Source organism: Esox lucius, chromosome 8 (genome assembly GCF_011004845.1).
Source record: "Esox lucius isolate fEsoLuc1 chromosome 8, fEsoLuc1.pri, whole genome shotgun sequence".
Classification (NCBI taxonomy): domain Eukaryota; kingdom Metazoa; phylum Chordata; class Actinopteri; order Esociformes; family Esocidae; genus Esox; species Esox lucius.
In genome coordinates this window covers 27,875,786-27,899,763 of record NC_047576.1, presented here as the reverse complement: position 1 = coordinate 27,899,763, position 23,978 = coordinate 27,875,786, and the positions used below count along the sequence as shown (strand labels likewise).

The following is a 23,978-nucleotide window of genomic DNA, read 5'->3' as shown; positions in this document are numbered from 1 at the left end:
TGTTAACTTTGTATGACCTCTTTCTGTATTATTCCTACATCTATGAATTGTTTACCAATCTCATCATATGTTCAGCTCTGTAACCTGAGAGGAGTTGGTCACCCATCTTCAGTTCGATCAAATGAAACAAAGATAGCATTTACATTTCATAAATAAATCTGTTTTATTTTGTAACATATAAAATTAAATCATTTTTACAAGTTATTCCAGTATGACACATAATATCCAAATAAAGTAGCTACATTTTTATGATAAATATTAATAATAATAATAACAAAATCACTCATTCATTCAACATGTTTCGCCTTGTCTTTCTTGATAACATTGGTAAATTCAATAGCTGCCACAAAACATTAACATAATGCCCACGTCAGGAAGAAAAGGAGCCACAGTAACGTGGTGTCTTGGTTCTTTAGGTTGCAGGATCATGTTGTACTAAATTAATTTTCCTATGTGCATATCCAAACACACATACAAGTCTAAGGCTTGTTTGGGTCATGCCTAGTTGGTCTGAAATATACACAGCAAATTGATTTCAACATATTATCATACATTTTAATTTACATGTTAATTTACAGTTTGCTCCATAACGAAGCTACTATCATGCTCCAGTAGTATGAAGCGAATCCTAATTAAGAATGCTGATTCAGTCACAGCAGACAGTGCACTTCACAAAGACCTCATGATGTAAGCCCATAATTCCTTGGGAATCTAGTTACAACAGGAAGTTCATTGGCCGGTTGAGTTGGACCCCTGCATATAGATTGACTGCCAGTGGCTGTCTGTCAATGTCGTTTTGGGGATCTCTAAAGGGTCAATTCTCAGCCAGTCAGATTTGATTTAGTCTCTGAACTTATGGATGTCATTGAAGAGTCTGTAGAAAGGGTAGGAGGCTTCGTTGGAATAGGGACAGTTGAAGGTGCACTTGCAGGACTCGATCATCATGACGTTCTTGTTGAAGGTCTCCCCATCCTCACAGAGGAACTTGACCCGGATGGTGCGGGTCTGCTGTGGGCTGCAGCAGCGCCCATCCACACATGATCCACAGTACTTGGACCTGTACTTTTTCAGGCTTGAGCAGCCGGCATAGGTGAACCTCTGAGCCTGAGTCGACTTCTTAGTTCTGCTACACTTCTTTCCTTTCTGTTGGAGGAACAGGGGGAGAAAGGCAGTCAGTCAAGAGGTCCCATAAAAACAAATGGCAGTGTTGGCTGCTGCTGTTGGACCGTGTGCAATGTTTCACCACAGCATCATCTCGGCGACATTAGCTTACCTTAAGACTGGCGTAAGGAGACTGGGTACAAGGTCGCACTTCACAGATGCGAGTCTCTTTGACCAGTTTGCACTCGCCGTTGTTGTTGGTGACTCTGGTGGAGATGCCCGTGCCACAGGTCTTGGAGCACTGGGACCAAGGAGTGGTCTGGACGATGCACTTCTGGCCCTCAAACAGGTGACTCTCAGGCTGCACTCTGAACGCTGTAAGAGACAGGAGAGAACATTAGAAACTGGCATTGTGATCAGATTCTGCCTTTGTGGCGACAGAAAATGCAGTTGTTTGAAAGTTGAAACTGGCGTTGGCTAGAACGGCTCGGCTTACCAGGTAGAGATTTGAGTCCTCCTTTGACAACAGTGATGAGCTCGTTCCTGTTGGTGAGGTCACTCTCTGACTCGTCAGTCATGGTGTCTTTGCCGAACAGCTTGTCAATGATGTCAGTGTCCTTGCCGTCGTCACACACCCACTCTTCGCAGCATTGGCCTGCCACCTTGACCAGCCTTGGGTTGGCACAGCCCAGGTTGGGCAGGGAGAGCTCCTGAGGGCAAAGTGGTACACAGCCCACAGCCCCGTCGATGCATGTGCACTGGTGCTTGCAGTTAGGCTGAAAGCTCTCTCCGTTCTGGTAAATCCTGCTGTTGTACTCACAGGGTCTGCCCTCTGACTTAGCTGTTGAGGAGAAGGAAAATATTGCTCTTAATTTGCAGTTCAGGAGACTGGTGTCTGCTATAGACATCAATGATCACATGCTGGCTGGAAGAGGTTTGGTTTAACTGTAAAAATTCCTCAGAAGGTTCTAGGCTAGAGCTCCCTAAGGACAGAAGCCACTGGGATCAGATCAATTTCTACCAATGCAAAATGTTGTTAATTTAGAGTTTAGACTAAGGTGCTGTGATACATTCCTTAGTGTTGACATGGTCCTCTTTTTCTCTCACTGCCTCCTCTTAACTCCGCCACATTATTTTATTAAACTTTCAAACTAACATTATTTAGATTTTTTTTTAATTCAGCATGGAAGGATTGGAGTGACCTACCACGGCAGATGCCACGCATAGCCCCGAAGCTGGCTCCAAAGTTGCACTCCAGCCCTTTGGTGTGGTCGCACGGCTCAGTCAGACTGCAGTCCTCGTTGAGCTGTCTCGCACAGACCTTACAGCACCCGCAGCCATCCGCTACCAGGCTCACACCAGGCGCGCACCTGGGCAGTTCCATAGGGCACTCGCATATCGAGGGACAGGAGGAGGAGAGAACCTGCGCGAATGACAGAGCTGGTTAATGACAGATTACTATAATTATATCATAACGTTAACTTCCTAACCATCAAGAACTGTGACATCTGAAATCCGATATTTACTCAGTGCAGTTATGATTTGGAGTGTGGTTCTGCAATGTTGTGTTACAAAAAGTAAGCTCTACATTCAGTATTCAAAGTATTAAAGCCTTAAACTGAAATAATTTGACAGAAAAAATGACTTACCAGGTTGATGGTTCCAATGAAGATCACCGCAAAAGAGAAAATGAACATCTTTTCGTTTTTCTCGTTCGATATTTTACAAGAAAAATGTGTTTTTGCTATTCCCTTTTCGATATCTTGCTATAAGTATTTGCAAGTGCAATTTGTCCTAAGTGTAGCAGTCAGACGTCTGTAGTGGTTTGCTTTGTTTTCTAGTCTCTTGGTTAGAGGCTTTAGTGCTGCTCTAGCTCTGGTTGCAAGTTGCAGTCTGCTGAAACCGAGTACCTCACGTCTTCTTTTATACTGTAGTGAAAGCTGACGTCGTTGGCTGACTGCTGAACTGTTCATAAACTATGCGAGGAATGTTTCTTGGCGCGTTTTCCATCCAAGCTAAGCACCTTACTTTTTTTTCTTGAATAAATGTTCCCCCAGAACTGAACATATTTTCCCTCTTGCCGTTTCCCTTCTGTGCTATCATCCTTAATTTATTTTCTCACAAATGTTATGGAGCGTTAAGGTAGTTCTACCTTCCTCTATTTAAAATTAGTGTTAGATGTTCAGTTTTTAGAAAGTTGTCGGATCCGATCCATTGGACTGCTGTTGCGGTTATGATTAATTGGCAAATATATAAAATAGAAAATGATATTTAAAAATAAAATCATAATGTAATGTAATGTAATGTAATGATAATGTAAATTATTGTCATTGCTTATTTTAAGTTTTGAAGCAGGTGTTTGCTTTGACGTTAAATATGTGTATAGTTATTTATAGTTTGCGGTCATTTGTACAACTGTTGCCAAAGCCATAAAATCGGATGTTGTCATATATCTTAATTGCTTTAGGCTACATCATACATTATATTTCATACCTCGCTAGATTCTGTTCTTACGATAATCATCTGTTCAGGGTATGACCAGTACTATTATTCTAGCTATTCTAATTAAAGCTATCCTAACTTCACAGTTCTCGGGGAGAGACGTTCCGGAATTCGAATAGTGGGCGAAATAAAATGTAGGGTTTCTATTTTTGGCCCGCTCTTTGCTTTATTCCATAGAACTAAGCGTTTCCAGATGGTAACCAGACTCCAGACGTAACAATATTGCCATATTTGGTATGGCAGAAGCATACATTATTAACATATTTCTCTCTCCTCTAGCCAACCACAAAGCATTCCTGACAGCTTAAAGGGTTGTTAAATATGTTTTTCATACAGGAAATTCCTTATCGCATTCCTTCGTGGATTAATTTAGGCGACTCTTCACGCAATCTGTCTATCACGTTTCTACTAGCCTATAGTGATCCAATTTTCCACATTATATGTTGGTTAGCAGAGAAAATACCCAACTTGTTTCTAGTTCTACTATTCGGGTCTCAAATAACCTTAGTGACATACCGACATTTTAAATATAGAGATTTAGCTAGAACTCATTGCAAAAAGGACTTGACCAAGAAAGCAAACGTGATAGAGAACTTGTTCATTTGCTGCCTAAAGAGTGTTATGAAAATCCCTTTGTTATAGTAATAACTATAACTTTTTTAACCATGTGTCGGAAACATTGTTCATTGAGTGACTGTAAGTATGCCACCTGACGAGCGCTGATCAAACAAACGGAGAAAGGTTGTCACGACCACGGAGAAAACTGCCTCCGGTGAGTCTTTTTTGTTTACTATACTTTTTACTGATCAGTTAGTTTAAGTGTCACGATAAGCTAATGCTTAATGTCTTTGCTCATAAAATGTAAATATTATATACAAGTATCTTAGCTGATCCGACAGGCGACGTTGTAAATTCTGCATCCGATATTGGAAGTTGTGTATGAAGCCGACAGATATATTCTTAGTATTCTCTTTGTCATTTTACTTTTCCGAACACTTTCATAATTCCAGTTTAAGACACTAGATGGTGTAATGCTATGGTAAACTTTGTTGACATTGTAAACTTTTTCTTGATGTCATTGAGTGCTTTGGGGGTGGATATCTTTAACTTTTGCCATTCGAAAAACGTGTGATTCAACATTGATTAGGCTAGTCTAACACTTATGGCGCACAGCATGACCATGAGCAGGTGTCTGTCTACATTGAGGGTTGGATTCCCTAAATCGCTCTGCCATGTGCCCATGTGGGTTTTGTTCATTCTGGTAGTTTTTTTGTGTTTGTTTGTGTATGTGCGTGTGCGTGTGTGAGTGTGCGCGGGGATGTTTGTTGTCTAGCCCCAAGTAGCTTAATGCAATCTGAGTGATGGTGCTGATGAAGTATGTTTTTTTCAAAGCCAATTTGACCATTCCTGTCAACTGTATGTGCTATCCTGCTGTAATTTTTACCTCATCACTCCTCTGTGGAGAGTTTGACCACATGAGCTCAGTGAGATGCGTTTCTGACTATGATTGTTCTGCTCTGTCAGGCATGTTACTTGGCATCTTTACATATTCACTCTTTCCTTTTTCAGTTGAGGACGAGGCCACATTGTATGTTATAGGAAACAGTGCTGACCTTGTGTGCCTTCAAAGGACATAGGCCTTCCCATATTTAAATTAATGATGTAAATCAGAAACATGAAGGAGAACAGGACCCAATATGTTATATTCGTCTTTATTGAAAGCCTTTTCAAACAAGAACATTCATAATTTATGTGCCATGCTTGCCATATTTATTGTGTGTAGAAGCTTCCTCTCTGTCAACTCTGGGGACTCAAGGACAGAAGCTTAGCACCTTGATACTGCACACATGCAGTACTCCGCTTTGTCATAAGACAGCCATCTACTATTGTCTTTCTATTCCTCATCATGGTATGTCCTTTATTTTAGAAAACATAATCAGAATGCTCAACTCTAAAAGCATATAGTGAGCTATCAGATACCCTTTGGGTGCCAGTAAATGTTCAAAACTAAAACATTTTGTGATAGGAAGGGTTGAAAAATATAAAGCAGAGGTAGCGTATCAGTTTGAAGGCGTGGCTAATGGAAGGTGTAGCTTTCAAATAGCTATTTTTGGCCACCTGAAATGTAAATGTAATTCCTGTTTTTACACTGAAAATAACATTTTATTTGATTATGTATGCACATAACATATTCTCTCTTTCTTTTCAATATATTTCTACCCCATTTTTCTCAGTTCACAATTTTGTTATGTCCCATTCTCAATAAAGGCTTTGACTCCACAGCTGGTACAAAAATATATAAATGTGTAATATGTCCTCCAATTCACATCTCACCAAGCTCACTTAAAATAAAAATGTTGCTAGTACACAAGCACTGGAGGTGTATGCATTCCCCGGACCAACAACCACATTTTCTGTAATGACGCAACCTGCTCGAAAACAGAGACTTAGGGGCGTATATTGCACATTCTTAAATATATTATTTTCATTTTTGATTTCATAGTATTAAAGTGGTTAGGAACTCATTCTATCATGTTAGCCTTATTGAAGCTACAAAATATGTTACATCTGTCATCACATGCTCTGTCCAATTTACAGCAAAATACAGCAAAACAGATTAACAGAAATTACATTACCTCCCCAAAAATAAAAGTATTTCATAGCAAAACCCCTGCTCAGTCGCGCCTCTACTCCAGTGTTTCTCCAGGTTCCGCTTGCTACATTGAACTACACTGAACAAAATTATAAACGCAACACTTTTGTTTTTGCACCCATTTATCATGAGCTGAACTCAAAGATCTAAGACTTTCTCTATGTACACCAAAGGCCTAATTCTCTCAAATATTGTTCACAAATCTGTCTAAATCAGTGTTAGTGAGCACTTCTCCTTTGCCGAGAAATATGAAATGTGAACAATTCAATTGAAAGACAAACTGAAAATGAAAAATATAAACCTTACAATAACCTGGTTGCATAAGTGTGCACGCCCTCGTATAACGTATCACATTCAAACTCATGTTAAAGAGAAGTCATTACAAACCTACCACTATTTAAAGTGACTCTGATAAATCACAAATAAAGTTCAGCTGTTTCCTGACATTTTCTTTCAGCCCAACAACGACCCAATGCACACATCCAAATCCACAAAAGCATGGCTTCACCAGAAGAAGATTAATGTTTTGGAATGGCCCAGCCAGAGCCCAGACCTGAATCCAATTGAACATCTGTGGGGCGATCTGAAGAGGGCTGTGCACAGGAGATGTCCTCGCAGTCTGACGGATTTGGAGCACTTTTGTAAAGAAGAGTGGGCAAATATTGCCACGTCAAGATGTGCTATGCTAGACTCCTACCCAAAAAGACTGAGTGCTGGAATAAAATCAAAAGGGGCTTCAACAAAGTATTAGTTTAAGGGTGTGCACACTTATGCAACCAGGTTATTGTGAGTTTTTAATTTTTTATTTTTCCCCCTCAAAGATTTCAGTTTGTTTTTCAATTGAATTGTTCATGTTATAGGTCACATTAAGGGTGGAAAAGGTTCTGACATGATTTATCTTTGTCTCATTCTTTTACATCACAAGAACCTGCCATTTTAACAGGGGTGTGTAGACTTTTTATATCCACTGTAGGTGGATGGTGGAACCACTTGAGTATGTTATCGATTGGGAGTACACTGTAAAAATTTGGGTTGAGCAAATGTAATTCATGTGTACTTTTGCCCCCAACATTTTCTTCTCAGAATGCTGTTGGAGATTTGTAGAAAGTTATATTTCAAATTTGAGACTTGGTGTAGACACTTATCTTAATAATTGAAGTATCTCCTGAAGCTAATGTTCTCCTTTGTATGATCAAAGGAGAACATTTAAGATTGTACCATTTATATTTTCAGAAATGGCTGTAGAATATAGACAATAATTCACTGGATATCAATTATAAATTGTTAGAATATGATAAAGCAAAGCCTAGCATCCCAAACCAGCTCGATGGGTTTAACGTCTGGAGACTGTGCTTGCCATTCCATGATTTGAAGCCTACCGTCTTATTCTTTTCTTCTAAGGTAGTTCTGAGAGAACCTGGAGGTATGTTTTGGGTCATTATCTTACTCTAGGTTGAACCCCCGACCAACTAGGTGTTTACCAGATGTTATTGCATGGTTCTGCAAAATGCTAGATCCAGAGAAAGCCCCAGACCATCATGCTTCCTCCTTTATTTTTGACATTTAGTGTTAGGGTTATGAAAACCCTGCGTGATGAACTGAAGAATTTACATCTTGATTCATCGGTCCATAAGGCCTTCCAGTTTTCAGTAGTTTACTGGCGGTTTTCCATGGCTCATGCTAGCCTCTTTTTATTATTTTGCCATCTTAGTTATAGCTTTCTTAATGCCACTTGACCTGAAACTGAACAGTGGTAAACTGCTTGAAGCTGTTGTCTCGTGAGCCACCTATCACGCAAGCTGTTGACTCTCAGAAACCTGTAATTCTGTAGTGGTTTGGGTCTGCCAGACCTCTTTCTGTCAGATGTTCCTTTCCTCCTGTTTCCAAGTGCCTTTTGATGGTGTAGGAAACTGTACTGACACCTTTTTGCAAAGTAAGGACCTATACTTTTAAGGTTTATAATGGTCTGTCTGCCATCCTTTGTTAATTGCCTTTTTCTCACCATTATGATAACAATATACTACTTCCTCCAGTACAATATTGTCCAAATAGTGCTTAAGAGGGTGTAATAACATTGATTTTATACAGACAGAGGGTTTGTAAGTAATCAACGAAGGTTGGAACACCTGTAGGAATTGTTAGCATCAACACTCAAGGATTTTATTTACTTCCATGGCTGCAGAACAGCTGTAAGTTGTGTATGTGTACATATAGGCTACAAAAATATAGGCTACATGTGCAAATTGTTAATTCCTTCAAGTCATTCACATATTTTGAAATAAACATTGAAACACAACCACTCATTGTGTTCACATTATTGCAATTTGCTTATTTACCTAAAATACTTGTAATGTTCATTTGAGCTCATATATAACAAAACATGCACAGTATTTATACATATCTTTAAAATTATTCCAAAAATATCTATTCACAGACTTGATTCTCCCTATGGTCTCCTATAACAAAAACTAACATGTGCTGCTTGTTTGACTCTACATAATTGATGTTCTACTATCCATACCAGAACAATGTTGTAGTGCATGTTAATTAGTTTTTTACAGTGTAGAGTTTACACCTATTAGACTACTACTGGGAGTTTTTGTCATACTTGGACTTTTGATTGATTCTATACCTCTAAAACCATTATAAACAGAGATAACTAAACAGTGTTATTGTTATTACTGGTACATTGATTAATAATGATTAACTAGAAGGACCTTTACTGATTTAATGAAATTTGTTGTTGTCATGTTCATTAGTAGGACACAGTTGCAGAGTTTTAGGAACAAATGTACTTTAATAGCACGACTCAGGAACATAATAAGATGCATAGAACGCACAACATCCAAACAATGACAGACAACAAACACTAGGGCAGGAGGAACTTAAAAATTGATGTAACGAGGGGAAAACAAGGCACAGATGACAGGACTAAACTAAAAAGGTGAAACTGATAGTCACAAGGACCCCAAAACAGAACATAGAAACTAGAACTGAAAGACATAGAACATAGAAACATAACGAACGGCACGGCAAAGGCTGTGACCAGCTGTTACAGGTGTGCATTGTAGTCGTTAAATATTGATGGTTATTATAATAGCATTGGTTGAGATGACATCATTAATGGTAGTAGAGTTTTTTTGAAAGTGGTCTGTAAGTGTTGAGATGTTTGAGGTATAGTGTGCTAGAGTAAAATTATATTATCATGCTGTCTTTTTTAGTTGGAACATTCCGAATGTTTTGTGGCAGTGATTTAAGTGTAAGGATGTTAAAGCCAGTATTCCGCCATTGAAATGATTGGGGATACAACAAAATGTATAGTTGATGCTGTCTAAATGGCATTAAAAAGTAATGTTGAAGCCATCATAGTTAACACTAGAACTGCCAAGCCTTTCAGACGAACATTAAGAGCCAGGCGTCATTAGCATACGAATCGGCCCTATTAGCATACACATTCTCCTCCGCAGCATCACCTTCCAGTCAGAGCATCACTTCATCTACTGGGTCGTCATCAAACTATATAGAATAGTCTAAAAATAATGAATTACAGAATTTGTTTGAAATGGTTAATGAATTCGAAAAATACAAGAATGTGTTTGAATTGAAGGTCTTATCATACGAAAAAAAAACACAAAAAAATAATAATTCATACAACAAACAAAGGCTATAGTATTTTAATTTGTTTATTAGGCTCTACAAGGGTACAAAATGAATATTACACAACACTTAAATTATTCTAAAATAAATCTATTAGAATTTAGTTTTCATTTTGATCTCATTTTGATGATGTAAAAGGTTAAATAAGACATTATCGACCAGTTTGAGACGATCAGAGGATATCCACATAAATAGCAGTACATAGGCCTAAAGCACGGTTGCTTGATAAACACGATACATTTGATAAATAAAGAAATGGCTGATTTACAGTAGCCTTCACTGTCAAGGTGCCTCCCGTGATCACGCCAGCCTCCTGCTGCTAGCTCCGCATTCACAGAACACCTCGGACTCCACTATTATGCACACCTGTTCCTCATCACAACCCCTTGGACTTACCGTCATTACGCACACCAGATCCTCATTACCACAGCTTATTACTGCCTTTCACAGCCTTCACTTCAAGTAAAAACATTGCAGTGTATTATTCAATTAATTTTATTTGTACATTCGATTAGCAGAGTTAAAGGATGATCAAAGGATGATTTACAGTAGCCTATATGAATAATGAAATTGAACGTGCTGCCTCCTTGGCGGCTTGCTTCTTGGCTGTCTTGGCGTTCATGTCGTTTTTACGAGGCTCACATGCCAGATCTATTATGAAATATCTTCTGCTGATTGTCTTGTTGAGACATTGCTTGTACAGCGCCTGTGCGTTGATAGCAGCCATCTCTAAAAGGATGTAGAACACTGCAACAGGCCAGCGACGAGTACCTGCTTTTACATTGTTGGTATTTCTTTTTGTGAATGATTATTTACTATAATACATTTAAGGAATCTTACTCTTCAGTAAAATAAGCAGAGAAAATATGCTATATTGTTTTTCTCATCTTCATCCGATGATTGTTTTTCTCTCCTAATAAAAACAGTAACGGTGTAATAAGTTTGTTGAATTGATAATTGGTGATCGTTGGTATTTCTTTTTGTAAATAATTATTTAGCCTAATGCATTTGTAGGATCTTACTCTTGAGTAAAATAAGCAGAGACAATTAAATGAGAGAAGATAGGGTGTGGTGTGTATGAGCTTTTTTTGTCTCCTAATAAAAAAATTGTGTAATACGTTTGTTGAATTGGTGATTGCTGAAGTATGTCTGGTATTTCGTTTCATGAATAATTATTTAGATTTACATTTTAGATTTACATTTGACCAATTAGCCTACATAAGAATGCTGAATCTCCTATTGAAAAAAGATAAAGTGTGATACATATGTTGAATTGTAAAGTAGCCTATTTCGTTTGTATTATGTTTCAATAATAGCCTAATTAAATTGTTGAATGGTCATGGAAATCTTTCATCTGGGGGTATCGTGCATTCATCCATTGACATCATGCATTCAGTGAGGGGTGATTAGCGCCTGGGTACCATTTCGGCACCAACGTTAAGTGCCGTGGGCTATTGGCGATATAGTCGGAAAACAGGGTAGAAAGTCTGTAAATAGTTTTCCTTTTGTGAGTTTAGAATTCTGAAAACAGATCAATGTAATATACACTTATTTAGGAAAAGTAATGGAAGGAGGGTGTAGCTTTCAAAATGGCAGTTTTATTTTAATTACAACACCCCAATCCCGTAGTCATTTGGCGGTCCTAGTGTTAACTAACTCAGCACATGTAAACATTGAGTCTGTATTTGTAGTGAAAATGGATTAAGAGTGTGTTTCACTTAGAAGGTAATGGAGAGTTTATGCTAATATAAAATGATATCGTTCAAAATATGCAAAACCTTTGACAACCAATCAGTGCTTAGTTGAGAGTCTGTACATGTCTATGTTGGTTATGTATTTATACTTTGAATGTTTCAAGACCAGTGGCAAATCAAAATAGCCCACTTCCCATTCAAGCCCATTGTGTTTTCATGCGTTTTCAAAACAGTTGTTGTTTCAAATGTATAAATGGTATCAAAGAGCTGTATTCAATCAACCTCTTCCACATCAGTATGCACATTTTAAAGTAGGAATGTTGTGTCTTGCTTAAACCGTTGAAAACTAGCAGCAAATCTTACCATCTTAAAACTCCCCCAAGTTAGCTTAATGAAAATTCAATGTGTGTAGATATAGAACAGTTATAACTCTTGAAATGTAAAATGTATTTCTGATATCAAATTGGAATAAAAGAGAACTATTGGGATGTCTGACCTTTTATCTGATATGTTGTTAAAGTGGTCAATATGACAGTTGTTTGAAAAAGTTGAAAACTATTTGGTTGATAGGTTACTCATTTAGGATCACTGCAGTTTACTTCAATTTTGAAAAATCTGTTGATCCCGAGTGCGAGGAGATCCTTCTGTTACTCCTATGTTAGCGCTTTATTGGCTTTTGCTCCTCAGCTACAGATAGGTGTGCAACAGATCCTTTCTAGTTGATATGGTTACTAAAATAATTGTGTTTTTAACTAGATAAAATATATTTTGTTTTGATGTCAGATATGAATAGCTGAGTGTAGCATGACTGCGGAAAGATAGTTAGGTAGAATATAATGTATTTGAAAACATCTATTTCAGGTATGAAAGAAATATGAAGATTTCAAATGCCCTAACTCTTTTCTAACTAGGATTAAAGTGGTCAGAATTGCAGTGGTTTGTAAAAGATTGGTTGAAATATTATATCTACCATTACTACACATTACGGGAACACGTAACCACCACAGTATAACACCAAGTCAATTAAACATCAAGGATATCAATCTTTTCTGTTAGGAAGCATGAGCGATTGTGAATCAATGTCACCTGTTTTGGTACAAATGAGTGACAACAGGTGCACTGGAGAGGAAACAGCAAGACAACCCCCAAAAGGGAATGGTTTTGCAGGTGGTTGCCACAGACAATTGCTCTCTCCATATCCTTCCTGACTGATTCTTCTCTGGTTTTGTGTTTTGCTAGTGTCCTTGTCACTACTGGTAGCATGAGGCAGTACCTGCAGCCCATTCAGGTTGCTCAAGTAGTCCAGGTCCTCCAGGGTGGCACATCCATACATGCTGTCGCAAGGTTTACTGTGTCTCCTAGTACAGTCTCAAGAACATGGAGGAGATACCAGGAGACAGGCCGTTACACAAGGAGAGCTGGACAGGGCTGAAGAAGGGCATCAACAGCAGGGCCGGTATCTGCTCCTTTGTGTGACGAGGAACAGGAGGAGCACTGCCAGAGCCCTACAAAATGACCTCCAACAGGCTACTAAACTGTCAGAAACAGGCTACATGAGGGTGGCATGAGGACCCGACATCCTCTAGTGGGACCTGTGCTCACAACCCAACGCCCCTTTCTCTTTACAGAGGGGCTGCCTGCAACATCATTCAGCATGGTGGTGGGTCAGTGATGGTCTGGGGAGGCATGTCCTTGGAGGATCTCACAGACCTCCATGTGCTAGCCAACGGTACCCTGTCTGCTGTTAGGTAACGGGATGACATCCTCAGACCTTACGCTGTTGCAGTGGGCCCTGGGTTCCTCCTGGTACAGGACAATGCCTGGCCTCATGTGGCCAGAGTGTGTAGGCAGTTCCTGGATGATGAAGGCATTGATGCCATTGACTGACCTTCACGTTCCCCAGACCTGAATCCAATTGAGAACCTCTGGGATGTTATGTATCGGTGCATCCGACGGCGCCAGGTAGCGCCACAGACTGTCCAGGAGCTCACTGATGCCCTGATCCAGGTCTGGGAGGAGATCAGTTTGGTAGAATACATGTTTCTTCTGGTGTCAGGTTTGAATGGCTGACAAATTCAGAAAGGTTGCATGGCTTCTGAACTTTGAACTGGTTGTGATATTGGTCAAAGTGGATTCTTTCTACGGTGAGTAGATTTTTGGAAGTCAGGAAGATTTTGCAACCATTGAAATTATGGTCTGGGTTATTAACTCTGTGTTCACCACTGCCCCTAGCGGCCAGTCTGTACTATAACATTATCAAACATAGCATATTATATCTTACAAATTAGTTTGTCAAGGATTTATGTAAATATAATTTACATATGCACACTGAGACTAGTCTGAATAGTAGGACATTTTTGCACTGACTATGTGTTGGGGAAAAGAGCAACTGCAAAATGACTTCGATGTAAATAGTGCACTATTGTTGAAAAGGGCCCTTAGAATAGGGTAACATTTGATGCACACATTCTCAGAATGAACTAGATGAGCCTAAATGGTTTTGTTCAGCCTAACCAAAACACTTTGAGAGATTGACAAAGAGAGAATGATTGAGAGTGATTGAGTGAGAGATTTCTTCTAGGGTAGAATGTACCAGACGGAGTCAGACATACACAACGTGGACTGGAGAAAAAATGAAGGGCTGGGTGTTTGGACGGAGCAGAAAGTCCATCCAGCAATGGAAAATGGAAGGTGGGACTCGTGGAATGTTTAGACCAGTCAGGATAATTGAGTGGATCTGGAACAAGAAAAGACAAACTTTAGTCCTGGGGTGTGGAAGAATGTGCTCAGGGAATGTCTGGAGAAACATTCCATTCAAAGCCTAGCCCAGAGGCTTCCTTCAATGGCACCACAGGGAATATGGCACGTTCCCTGCCTGATCTGCACACGGAACACAAGGAGTTCTTGACTGTCTTTTCCCACCAGTCTCTTATGACTATTATTACATAAAGATGACCAGTATTAAATAAAACATGTGCTTTGTTCATTTTTCAGTGTGAATGTGAAATATGTGTGGTATTCCTATACACTGTCACAACAATAAACTATTCATTGTGAATATCAGTTAATCCCATTATACTCATAACACATAGGTACCTTACTGTATATTTCTCTTACATAAACAAAAACAACAGAAAATATTTTCCAGCCTTTGTTTTGGTTTTTCATTGCCAGCTGCTGAACTGGCTGATATTGGAATAAGAAACCAGAGATAGTGACCATAATCTTGAACTGGTTTTTGAATTAAAATACTAACACTTACGTGGCTTTGTAATGACGGTTTGCGAAAAGATTGTGCCTGGCCCTTCATTGACATTATTGTATGTGTAGACGTTGGCCGTTTTGTAACCAATGTATACCCATATATAACTACTCGATAACAGAACGGGTAGTTACTAAGTAATAGAGCGTCAGCCAGTCTAGTGCTCGCGCTGTTTACGAGCCACACACTGTCACTTGTCCGGCTTTGCTCTGCGCTTCACTGGGAATTGATTCTATAGTGGCTACATTCGTACACGTGATGGGTTGTTAACACGCGTCATCAGACCGCTGGCTCTTGCATGTTGCATATTTAACCGGAGTGGAGCTGTCAGTTTAGTAAATAGAAAAATAAAACAAACTAACAAACAAAGCGTATCGAACAGAAAGAGAACCATCAGTATTCGGTCTTCCACACATTTAGAATAGGTATCGGTTGTTTGATTGAGCCATTTCATTGAGCAATTTTGTTAGCCTACTTACAACAATTAACGGAACATGGCTGGTGTAATGGCAGGTTTTGGTAACTTCACTCACGCTATTGTTCGAGCTGTCCCCTCGTCTCTTGCCAAAGAGGCACTGAGGATGAACGTTTCGGACGTGGACCTGGTGAAAGCTCAACGGGAACATGAGGTATACATCGGCGTTCTGAAGCACAAACTCGGACTGGAGGTGATCGAACTCCCCGCAGACGAGTCGCTCCCGGACTGCGTGTTCGTGGAGGACGCGGCCGTAGTTTGCGGTGACACTGCTCTGATTACCAGACCCGGGGCAGAGAGCAGAAGGAAAGAGGTAAATAAAGTATATTATTATACAAATCGTCTCTGTTAACCATGTCCTTATTTGGAATATGGATCTATACTTATGGTCTGCTGTTTGATCTTGCAGTGTCACTGTCAAAGCACCATATGGTTGCAATGTAACTGTCGATACAAAGGATATATGTGTTTTGCCATCATCGACAACGCCCTTGAATAAGACGTCCAGATATGGTCACAGTCTAATGAGGGTTAGGCACTATGGTCCAACTTCAGTTTTAATTTGCATCCTTATTCCTGAGGATGATGAGCAGGGAATAATAATTTTTTTTCCACATGATCTTGTAAAATGCAATTCTTTATATAAAATAACATTTGATATGGTTCATATGACACAGACAGCTGTCTAGTCCGATTTCAGCTGTCCACAGATATTATAGTTTAATCTGTGAGTCTGTTTGCACACAGTAGGAGACCACATCCGGCAATGAGGGAGCATCTTTTGAAATCATCTGTGAAAATAGATGTCACATTGGAAATGTAGTCATAATTCCTATACAGGAGACTGTCACACACAGAATGAGCAAGTGAGTGAAATGCAGTCCATTAAAAGCAACACACCCCCCTCCCCCCATGTTAATAGCAATAATGCAATTTTATAGCAATTGTGGTTTATGTATATTGTATGGCCATATTCTTAAACTAACAAGGGGGCTATGAAAAGCAGGGTTTTTAGTGCCAGCTTTTTTAGTAGCGTACCCTAAGAAGGTTAAATATAAACAAACTAAATGCATGAACAATATGTATGTGCACCCTTGGCGGCAGGCTGTTGTGCTGTTCCCTGTCTGGTGACAGAGAGTTTGACGGTTGGACAGGCTCTGTGAACCCCCTGTCATATCACATCAGCTTCAGCACTGCTGGGCTCAGGGCTGCTAATAGGCCCTGGTCCCTAGTGGGAGGATATTGATCTGTAAACTTCCTGGTGATCATAATGGCTCTTGTCCTACAAGCTGTTTGTTGGTCAAAGGTTTAGTCAGCTGGACTATTTTGGAACTGACTAGTGTCTCTCTAAAAACAAACTGGTTCTACAAACCGTTTTTGTTTGGTGGAAGCTGGTTACCCCACATAATGAGAGTAACTGAACTCTAGTTATTGTAGTGGAAATACGTACAGTAAAAGCAGCATCATCTCCCTTATGATTTAGCATTTTTAAGTTATTAATTAACTTTTCACACTAAATTGCATTTTTCTGAATTACAATTATTCGAGTGCTATGAACTATAATATTTGTTGTAGTGAGCACACAAATCGAAGGCCACTTCTACATAAATTATTAGGCCCCATTACAAATGCATTGTAAGTGTTAATAGGTCTGGTGATTTAATGTGTCATTGACCCCAGGAAGTATATTCACCGCTATACCGAAAGCTAACAGCGATCGCTGCTATACTGAAAGCTAATGCCAATGTTACTAGCAATGTTGTTGCTTACATTTCCAGTTCACAAGATGAGTCAGACTTTCTGTTTGCACTGTTTATCTTAGTTATATAAAAAATGGCAGTTAGATGTGATAGTTTGGTGCAATGGCACAAGGCACTGAGAGAATCTGAATGTTTGTTTTGTAAGGATCAGAGTGTTTTGTAAGAAATACCTAAAAAGAAAATGTAAGAGTCCTTTCTGCATGGAAATAGAATAGATCTGTTTGTTTTTCTAGTAGATTGAAGAGGACAAAGAGCAAGCAGTTCCTCCTTTGCAGTCCAGTTTGATCATAAGTGGTTGATGTTCAACCGCTTTTAAAGGGATACTACCAAACACTCTTGCGTATCTGTAGATTTCCATTGCGCTAACGCTCGTCAGCATTGGCTTACAAAACTAGCTCTAACTCCCTTTATACTGCACCCAGATACATTAACATGGTGTCCACAACTTTATCTGACTTCGGGTGAAGCTCTTCTATTAAAGGTGCACACTTGTCACATAATCAGCTCATCGAAATTGCCAAGTTTCTCCAAAAACACATTGTTTTAAAAAATTGCGTCTAGTCTAAAAGTGACCTCACCCTGGCTCAGACATCACAATCCTGATCAAAGTGAGGTTCAGATGTGCAGCAGGTTGCTTGGAGAGGAGGATGCACTGCTGTTTTATTAGTCTAGAATCAAATGTCACTCTACTTCTATACCAACGATGGGGCCTGAGTGCACCTTTAATTGCCAGCATCGTGCAGTATCCCTTTAAGTGGTCGTTTTGTTTTTTTATTGACCTCATGGGGTGCTTGCATTATGCATGAATAGTGGATACAAGTAACATTTGTTGTTGTTAATTAATCCTGTACTCCTGTAACCCAATGATGGAAACAAAAGGAAATTCAGGTTGTGCATTAGTTCAACAGTACCTTACCTGGGTCAAATGCATTCCCTGTTAGTCATTAATTATTGCATACCTAATTCTTGATGTGTAAAATGTTTATGCTGCATCTGCATGCCGAACCATTTGATTGAGGGTTTTCAATCAGTTTTATGGGAATATGCATTTCTGTTGTGTTTTTCACAATGTAAATGGGAAGAGGTAATTAGCTGAATTTCCAGTTTTCAGTCATAGCATATTTGGTGTAGTGGCACCCACTTGAATTTCCACTGCATGACAGAGAGAAAAATATAATTTAGCATCATCTTAAAATATGTCAGAGGCCTTATAACCATTATTAGGCCTATGACAGTTTTGGTCTTACACTAGAGCCTTCCTAATACTATGCTGTATATGCAGTAGATACAGTGCCCTCCAGAATTATGTATGTAAATTATGTATGTAAATGTGAACAATGTAAACTGAAAACTGCCATAGTTGTTTATTTGCTTACACTTCTGGTTGTGCCAGGTTAACATTTTAAGAGTACAAATTGTAATAAATGAATGAATGTGGGCTGTGTCAAGTCTATAAGCAGGAGGGAAGGAACATTAAAGAGTGCAGTCCTTAGATTTAAAAGGATTTACAATGGAGAAGGAGAACTGGCCCTACTCCCCCAGCACAATAATATAGCGGTATAAAACCTTGGGGCTGAAACAGGGCAGTGACAATGTGGCCCTATCCGGGAGAGGCCCGGGACTGGGCCCAACAGGGATGAAGTCAATCTACCCACATTGCCAATCATCAACCAAAGGGACACCAACCAACCATAACCACTATGAATGAGGGGCGAGTATTGCCCACCTGGCAAGACAGCAAGGGTGGACAGTATCAAGCCTTTCCATTCACCTTCACACCCCAGTACCAGACTACCCTTAATCATAGACCATAATGAAGAGATGAGTCTTTAGTAGACACTTGAAAGTTTGCACTGAGTCTGCATTTCTAACCTTAATTGACAGATCATTCCACAGTAGTGGAGCTCTATGGGAGAAAGCCCAGTCTCCAGCTGTTTGTTTAGGGATTCTAGGTACAATGAGAAGGCCTGCATCTTGCAATCTTAAGTTACGTGTAGGTATGTATGGCTGGATCAATTCAGCGAGGTAAGTAGGAGCAAGTCAATGTTTTGTGTTATTGGTTAACAATAAAACCTTAAAGTCAGCACTAGCCTTAACAGACAGCCAGTGTAGAGAAGTTAATACTGGAGTAATTTTTCATTCTAGTTAAGATTCTAGCAACCCTGTTCAGCACTAATTTAAGTTTATTTATTGATTTACCACGGTACCCGAAGAGGAGTGCATTGCAATAATCAAATCTAGAATTAACAAAACTGCATCAGTTTAATTTTTTCAATGTTCCGAAGATGGATATATTGAGACATATCCATATATTGAGATATATACATATAATATATATGAGATACACTCACCTAAAGATTATTAGGAACACCATACTAATACTGTGTTTGACCCGCTTTCGCCTTCAGAACTGCCTTAATTCTACGTGGCCATGGTCAGAAACAATGCTCAGGTAGGCCGTGGCATTTAAACGATGCCCTAAGGGGCCTAAAGTGTGCCAAGAAAACATCCCCCACACCATTACACCACCACCACCAGCCTGCACAGTGGTAACAAGGCATGATGGATCCATGTTCTCATTCTGTTTACGCCAAATTCTGATTCTACCATCTGAATGTCTCAACAGAGACTCATCAGACCAGGCAACATTCTTCCAGTCTTCAACTGTCCAATTTTGGTGAGCTCGTGCAAATTGTAGCCTCTTTTTCTTATTTGTAGTGGAGATTAGTGGTACCCGGTGGGGTCTTCTGCTGCTGTAGCCTATCCGCCTCAAGGTTGTGCGTGTTGTGGCTTCACAAATGCTTTGCTGCATACCTCGGTTGTAACGAGTGGTTATTTCAGTCAAAGTTGCTCTTCTATCAGCTTGAATCAGTCTGCCCATTCTCCTCTGACCTCTAGCATCAACAAGGCATTTTCGCCCACAGGACTGCCGCATACTGGATGTTTTTCCCTTTTCACACCATTCTTTGTAAACCCTAGAATTGGTTGTGCGTGAAAATCCCAGTAATTGAGCAGATTGTGAAATACTCAGACCGGCCCGTCTGGCACCAACAACCATGCCATGCTTAAAATTGCTTAAATCACCTTTCTTTCCCACTCTGACATTCAGTTTGGAGTTCAGGAGATTGTCTTGACCAGGACCAATTGGGTGATTAGATAATTGCATTAATGAGAAATTGAACCGGTGTTCCTAATAATCCTTAAGGTGAGTGTATATTTTATATGTTCATCAAAGGAGAGATTTTGGTCCAGGGAAACACAAAGGTTTCTCACATTCTTGGGATACAGTGTGAGATTCAGTGTGAGATCTGCCAACAAACTCTTTCTTTCTTGGGTCCTCAAATTAGCATTTCGGTTGGGTCCTCAAATGAGTTTAAAAGCAAAAAATTCTCCATCCTCCACATCATAATATCTGAAACGCATGGTTCCAAAGTAGCTAATTTTGGGGCTTCTCCATGTTTCATTGAAATATATAACCGTGTGTCATCAGCATAACAGTGAAAATTAACATTGTGGTTCTGGATGACATCACCCAGAGGCAGGATATATAGTGAAAACAATAATGGTCCCAAAATCGAGCCTTTAGGAACACCAAAGCATACCGTTGATGTGTCAGAGGACATGTTCGAACTGATATGGTCCATTTAAACCAGGTTAGAACATAGCCCAATATGGGTTTTCAATCTCTCTAAGGGAAGAGAGTGGTCAATACTGTCAAAGGCAGCATTAGCTCGGGACGCAACAGAACGGATGTGGAACCTTTGTCTGAGGGCATTACAAAATAATTGATCACGTTCATGTGCAGTCTCAGCAATATGATCAGGTTTGAAACCGGACTGGAGCATTTCATAAATGTCTTCAGGAAGGCATTTATTTGTTGGGAAACAGATTTTTCTAAGATATATGAGAGAAACGAGATGCTCGATATTGGCCTGTAATTGTTTAATATATCTGGATCCAGATTAGATTCTTTTTTAGAAGAGGCTTTATTTCCCCTATTTGTAGTGAATTTCGTATGCATCAAAAAGGATATGGAGCAATTAATTATGTTCAACATCAGCTGACCAAACACAGGACGTAGCTCTTTTACTAGTTTTGTTGGAATCGGCTCTAGTTGATCATTTGTGTGTTTAGATTTCATTAGTAATTTAGTGAACGTGTCGAGCGATGTCCCCATTGATACCAGGTCAGGGAACTTCTGTGAATTTTCACAGAAGTGAGGACTATACCTATTTAAGGAGGAGTCAGTTATTTGTTTTCTAATGGTGATGAACTTTTCACCAAAGACTTTCATGTATTCATTACTGCTGAAGTAAAGACCCATTTCACTTGTTGAGCATTGCTTCGCAACTGTATCAAAGAGAAATTTTGGATTATTTTTGTTCACTTACTAATCGAGCAGCTTATTTAATACTAAAGATATTGTCATCAAGACATATGTGTTTTTTCCAAAACATGGAAGCTATAATTATTGGCAGCCCTGCATTTAGCACTTAGTTCACCCTCCCTTTGCCAAAATAACAGCTCGGTGTCGTCTCTTATAATGTTTGATGTGGTGAAATAACAAATGGAAGGTATTTGATATATGCATATATCCATAAAAGAAACTCTCCAGATCCTTCAGAGTTTGTGGTCTTCTCTTGTGCACTCTCCTCTCCAGCTCACCCCTCAGATTTTCAATAGGATTTAGGTCAAGGGACTTTGTCCCTTGTAAATGCTTGATCCTTTCGTCAAGAACGCTGCAGATCGTTGTCCTGCTGGATGGTTTTAGTTTCCTGGCAGAAGCAGAATGTTTGTCTCCTGGTACTTGATGGAGTCCAAGTTGCCATGTATCCTAACAAGGTTTCCAGAGCCCCACAACATCACATCTACCACCATACTTCACAGTGGGTATTAGGTTATTTTCTGCAATACAATTGCTCTTTTAACACCAAACTGACCTCTGGTGTTTGTTGCCCAAAAGCTCATATTCAGTCTCCTCAATCCATAGAACTTTGCATGAAGTTCCAATGACATTTAACAAACTCTAGACACTCTCCTTTGCGGTTTGGTAACAGACCATTCAGCACACAGCCTAAACTAAACTAATTTGACCAGGTGGTGAAGCGGTCATTTTCATGTTTGAATGGTGTGTGGGAAAGCTGATAGATTTGTTCCTAGCAATGGACTTTGTCATTGTTACTGAATTTTATCAGCTTCGGGTTAGTAGGAATGGAGCAGTTATGCGTCAGCAGCATTCTTTACACAACACGCTTCACAAGCTGTGTCTTGACAGGACGCTCACTGGGGTGAACCAATCACAGCATAGCGTTTTGACATTCCTGGACTGGGAAGGTTTAAAATCTACACTCAACATTATTAGCTGTATGAAGAAGCTCTTTACCGGCAGCAATTATTGTTCCCTATGCTTGGTTTCAAAAATAATATTTAAAGCATTTGTGCAAACATGGATTTATGCCCAAAATATATTAAAGTTAACACTGTGCTTGGTTATCCCCTAGTAGAGCGTTTGCCAAGCAAAGCCAAAAAGGCTTACATGGTTAAGTAACTACACCGATCAGCCATAACATTATGACCACTGACAGGTGAAGTGAAAAACACTGATAATCTCATTATCATGGCACCTGTCAGTAGGAGGGATATATTAGGCAGCAAGTGAACATTCTGTCCTCAAAGCTGATGTGTTAGAGCAGGACAAATGGGCAAGCATAAGGATCTGAGCGACTTTGACAAGGTCCAAATTGTGATGGCTAGACGACTGGGTCAGAGCATCTCCAAAACTGCAGCCCTTGTGGGGTGTTCCCAGTCTGTAGTGGTCAGTACCTATCAAAAGTGGTCCAAGGAAGGAAAAGCAGTGAACTGGCGACAGGGTCATGGGTGGCCAAGGCTCACTGATGCATGTGGAGAGTGAAGGCTGGCCCTTGTGGTCTGATCCAACAGACGAGCCTCTGTAGCTCAAACTGCTGAAAAAGTTAATGCTGGTACTGATATAATGAGGTCAGAACACACAGTGCATCGCAGTTTGTTGTGTATGAGGCTGTGTAGACGCAGACCTGTCAGGGTGCCCATGCTGACCCCTGTCCACTGCTGAAAGCGCCTACAATGGGCACATGAGCATCAGAACTGGACCACAGAGCAATGGAAGAAGGTGGCCTGGTCTGTGAATGGTCACGTGAATGGCTGGGTGCGTGTGTGTGGCTTACCTGGAGAACACATGGCACCAAGATGCACTATGGGAAGATGGCAAGCCAACAGAGGCACTGTGATGCTTTGGGCAATGTTCTGCTGGGAAACCTTGGGTCCTGTCATTCATATGGATGTTACTTTGATACGTACCACCTACCTAAGCATTATTGCAGACCATGTGCACCCTTTCATGGCAACGGTATTCCCTGATGGCATTGGCCTCTTTCAGCAGGATAATGCGCCCTGCCACAAAGCAAAAATGTTTCAGGAGTGGTTTGAGGAACACAACAACGAGTTCAAGGTGTTGACTTGGCCTCCAAATTCCCCAGAACTCAATCCTATCGAGCATCTGTGGGATGTGCTGGATAAACCATGGAGGCCCCACCTCGCAACTTACAGGACTTAAAGGATCTGCTGCTAACGTCTTGGTGCCAGATGCCAGAGCACACCTTCAGAGGTCTAGTGGAGTCCATGCCTCGACGGGTAAGGGCTGTTCTGACAGCAAAAGGGGGACCTACACAATGATAGGAAGGTGGTCATCATGTTATGGCTGATCGGTGTATAGTCAAACTCAAGTAACACTAAAACGGTGTCATAATATGTTTCATTCATGCACACAATAAATTACTAGCAATTAAGTCAATCTTTTGTTAGCCACTGTGGTATAGTAGAGCTTTCTATGAAAGCA

At 40.0% G+C, this 23,978-nt stretch overlaps 2 protein-coding genes across 3 annotated transcripts in view; one reads left to right on the top strand and one right to left on the bottom strand.

The window, feature by feature from the left end:
- Window positions 1-147: 147 nt before the first annotated feature.
- Window positions 148-3,012, bottom strand: ccn1 (cellular communication network factor 1). The gene is made up of 5 exons (XM_010902120.4): window positions 2,751-3,012; window positions 2,308-2,524; window positions 1,598-1,942; window positions 1,274-1,476; window positions 148-1,143 (listed from the first exon to the last, which is right to left on the bottom strand). The coding sequence occupies exons 1-5, from the start codon at window positions 2,796-2,798 to the stop codon at window positions 841-843; spliced, it is 1,116 nt and encodes a 371-aa protein (XP_010900422.1). The 5' UTR covers window positions 2,799-3,012; the 3' UTR covers window positions 148-840.
- Window positions 3,013-3,968: 956 nt separating this feature from the next.
- The window catches only part of ddah1 (dimethylarginine dimethylaminohydrolase 1), a 100,573-nt gene continuing 80,563 nt past the window's right edge, over window positions 3,969-23,978 (top strand). Inside the window, exon 1 of one of the 2 annotated variants that reach the window (XM_010902119.3) lies at window positions 3,969-4,375. Coding sequence is in view for 1 of the 2 variants with exons in the window: in XM_010902117.3 (XP_010900419.1) it covers window positions 15,364-15,657 (294 nt within the window). In the remaining variant the exon portion in view is untranslated. Of the gene's footprint in view, window positions 4,376-15,052; window positions 15,658-23,978 lie in introns of those variants that run through there. The other variant, XM_010902117.3, reaches the window with a different exon arrangement.

Bases quoted from the DNA above. Each gene is read 5' to 3' on its own strand.
- ccn1 (XM_010902120.4), bottom strand. From the start codon at position 2,798: ATGTTCATTTTCTCTTTTGCGGTGATCTTCATTGGAACCATCAACCTG. The intron at 2,525-2,750 runs GTAAGTCATTTT...TCATTCGCGCAG, and splicing joins TCATTGGAACCATCAACCTG to GTTCTCTCCTCCTCCTGTCC. The intron at 1,477-1,597 runs GTAAGCCGAGCC...TGTCTCTTACAG, and splicing joins AGGACTCAAATCTCTACCTG to CGTTCAGAGTGCAGCCTGAG.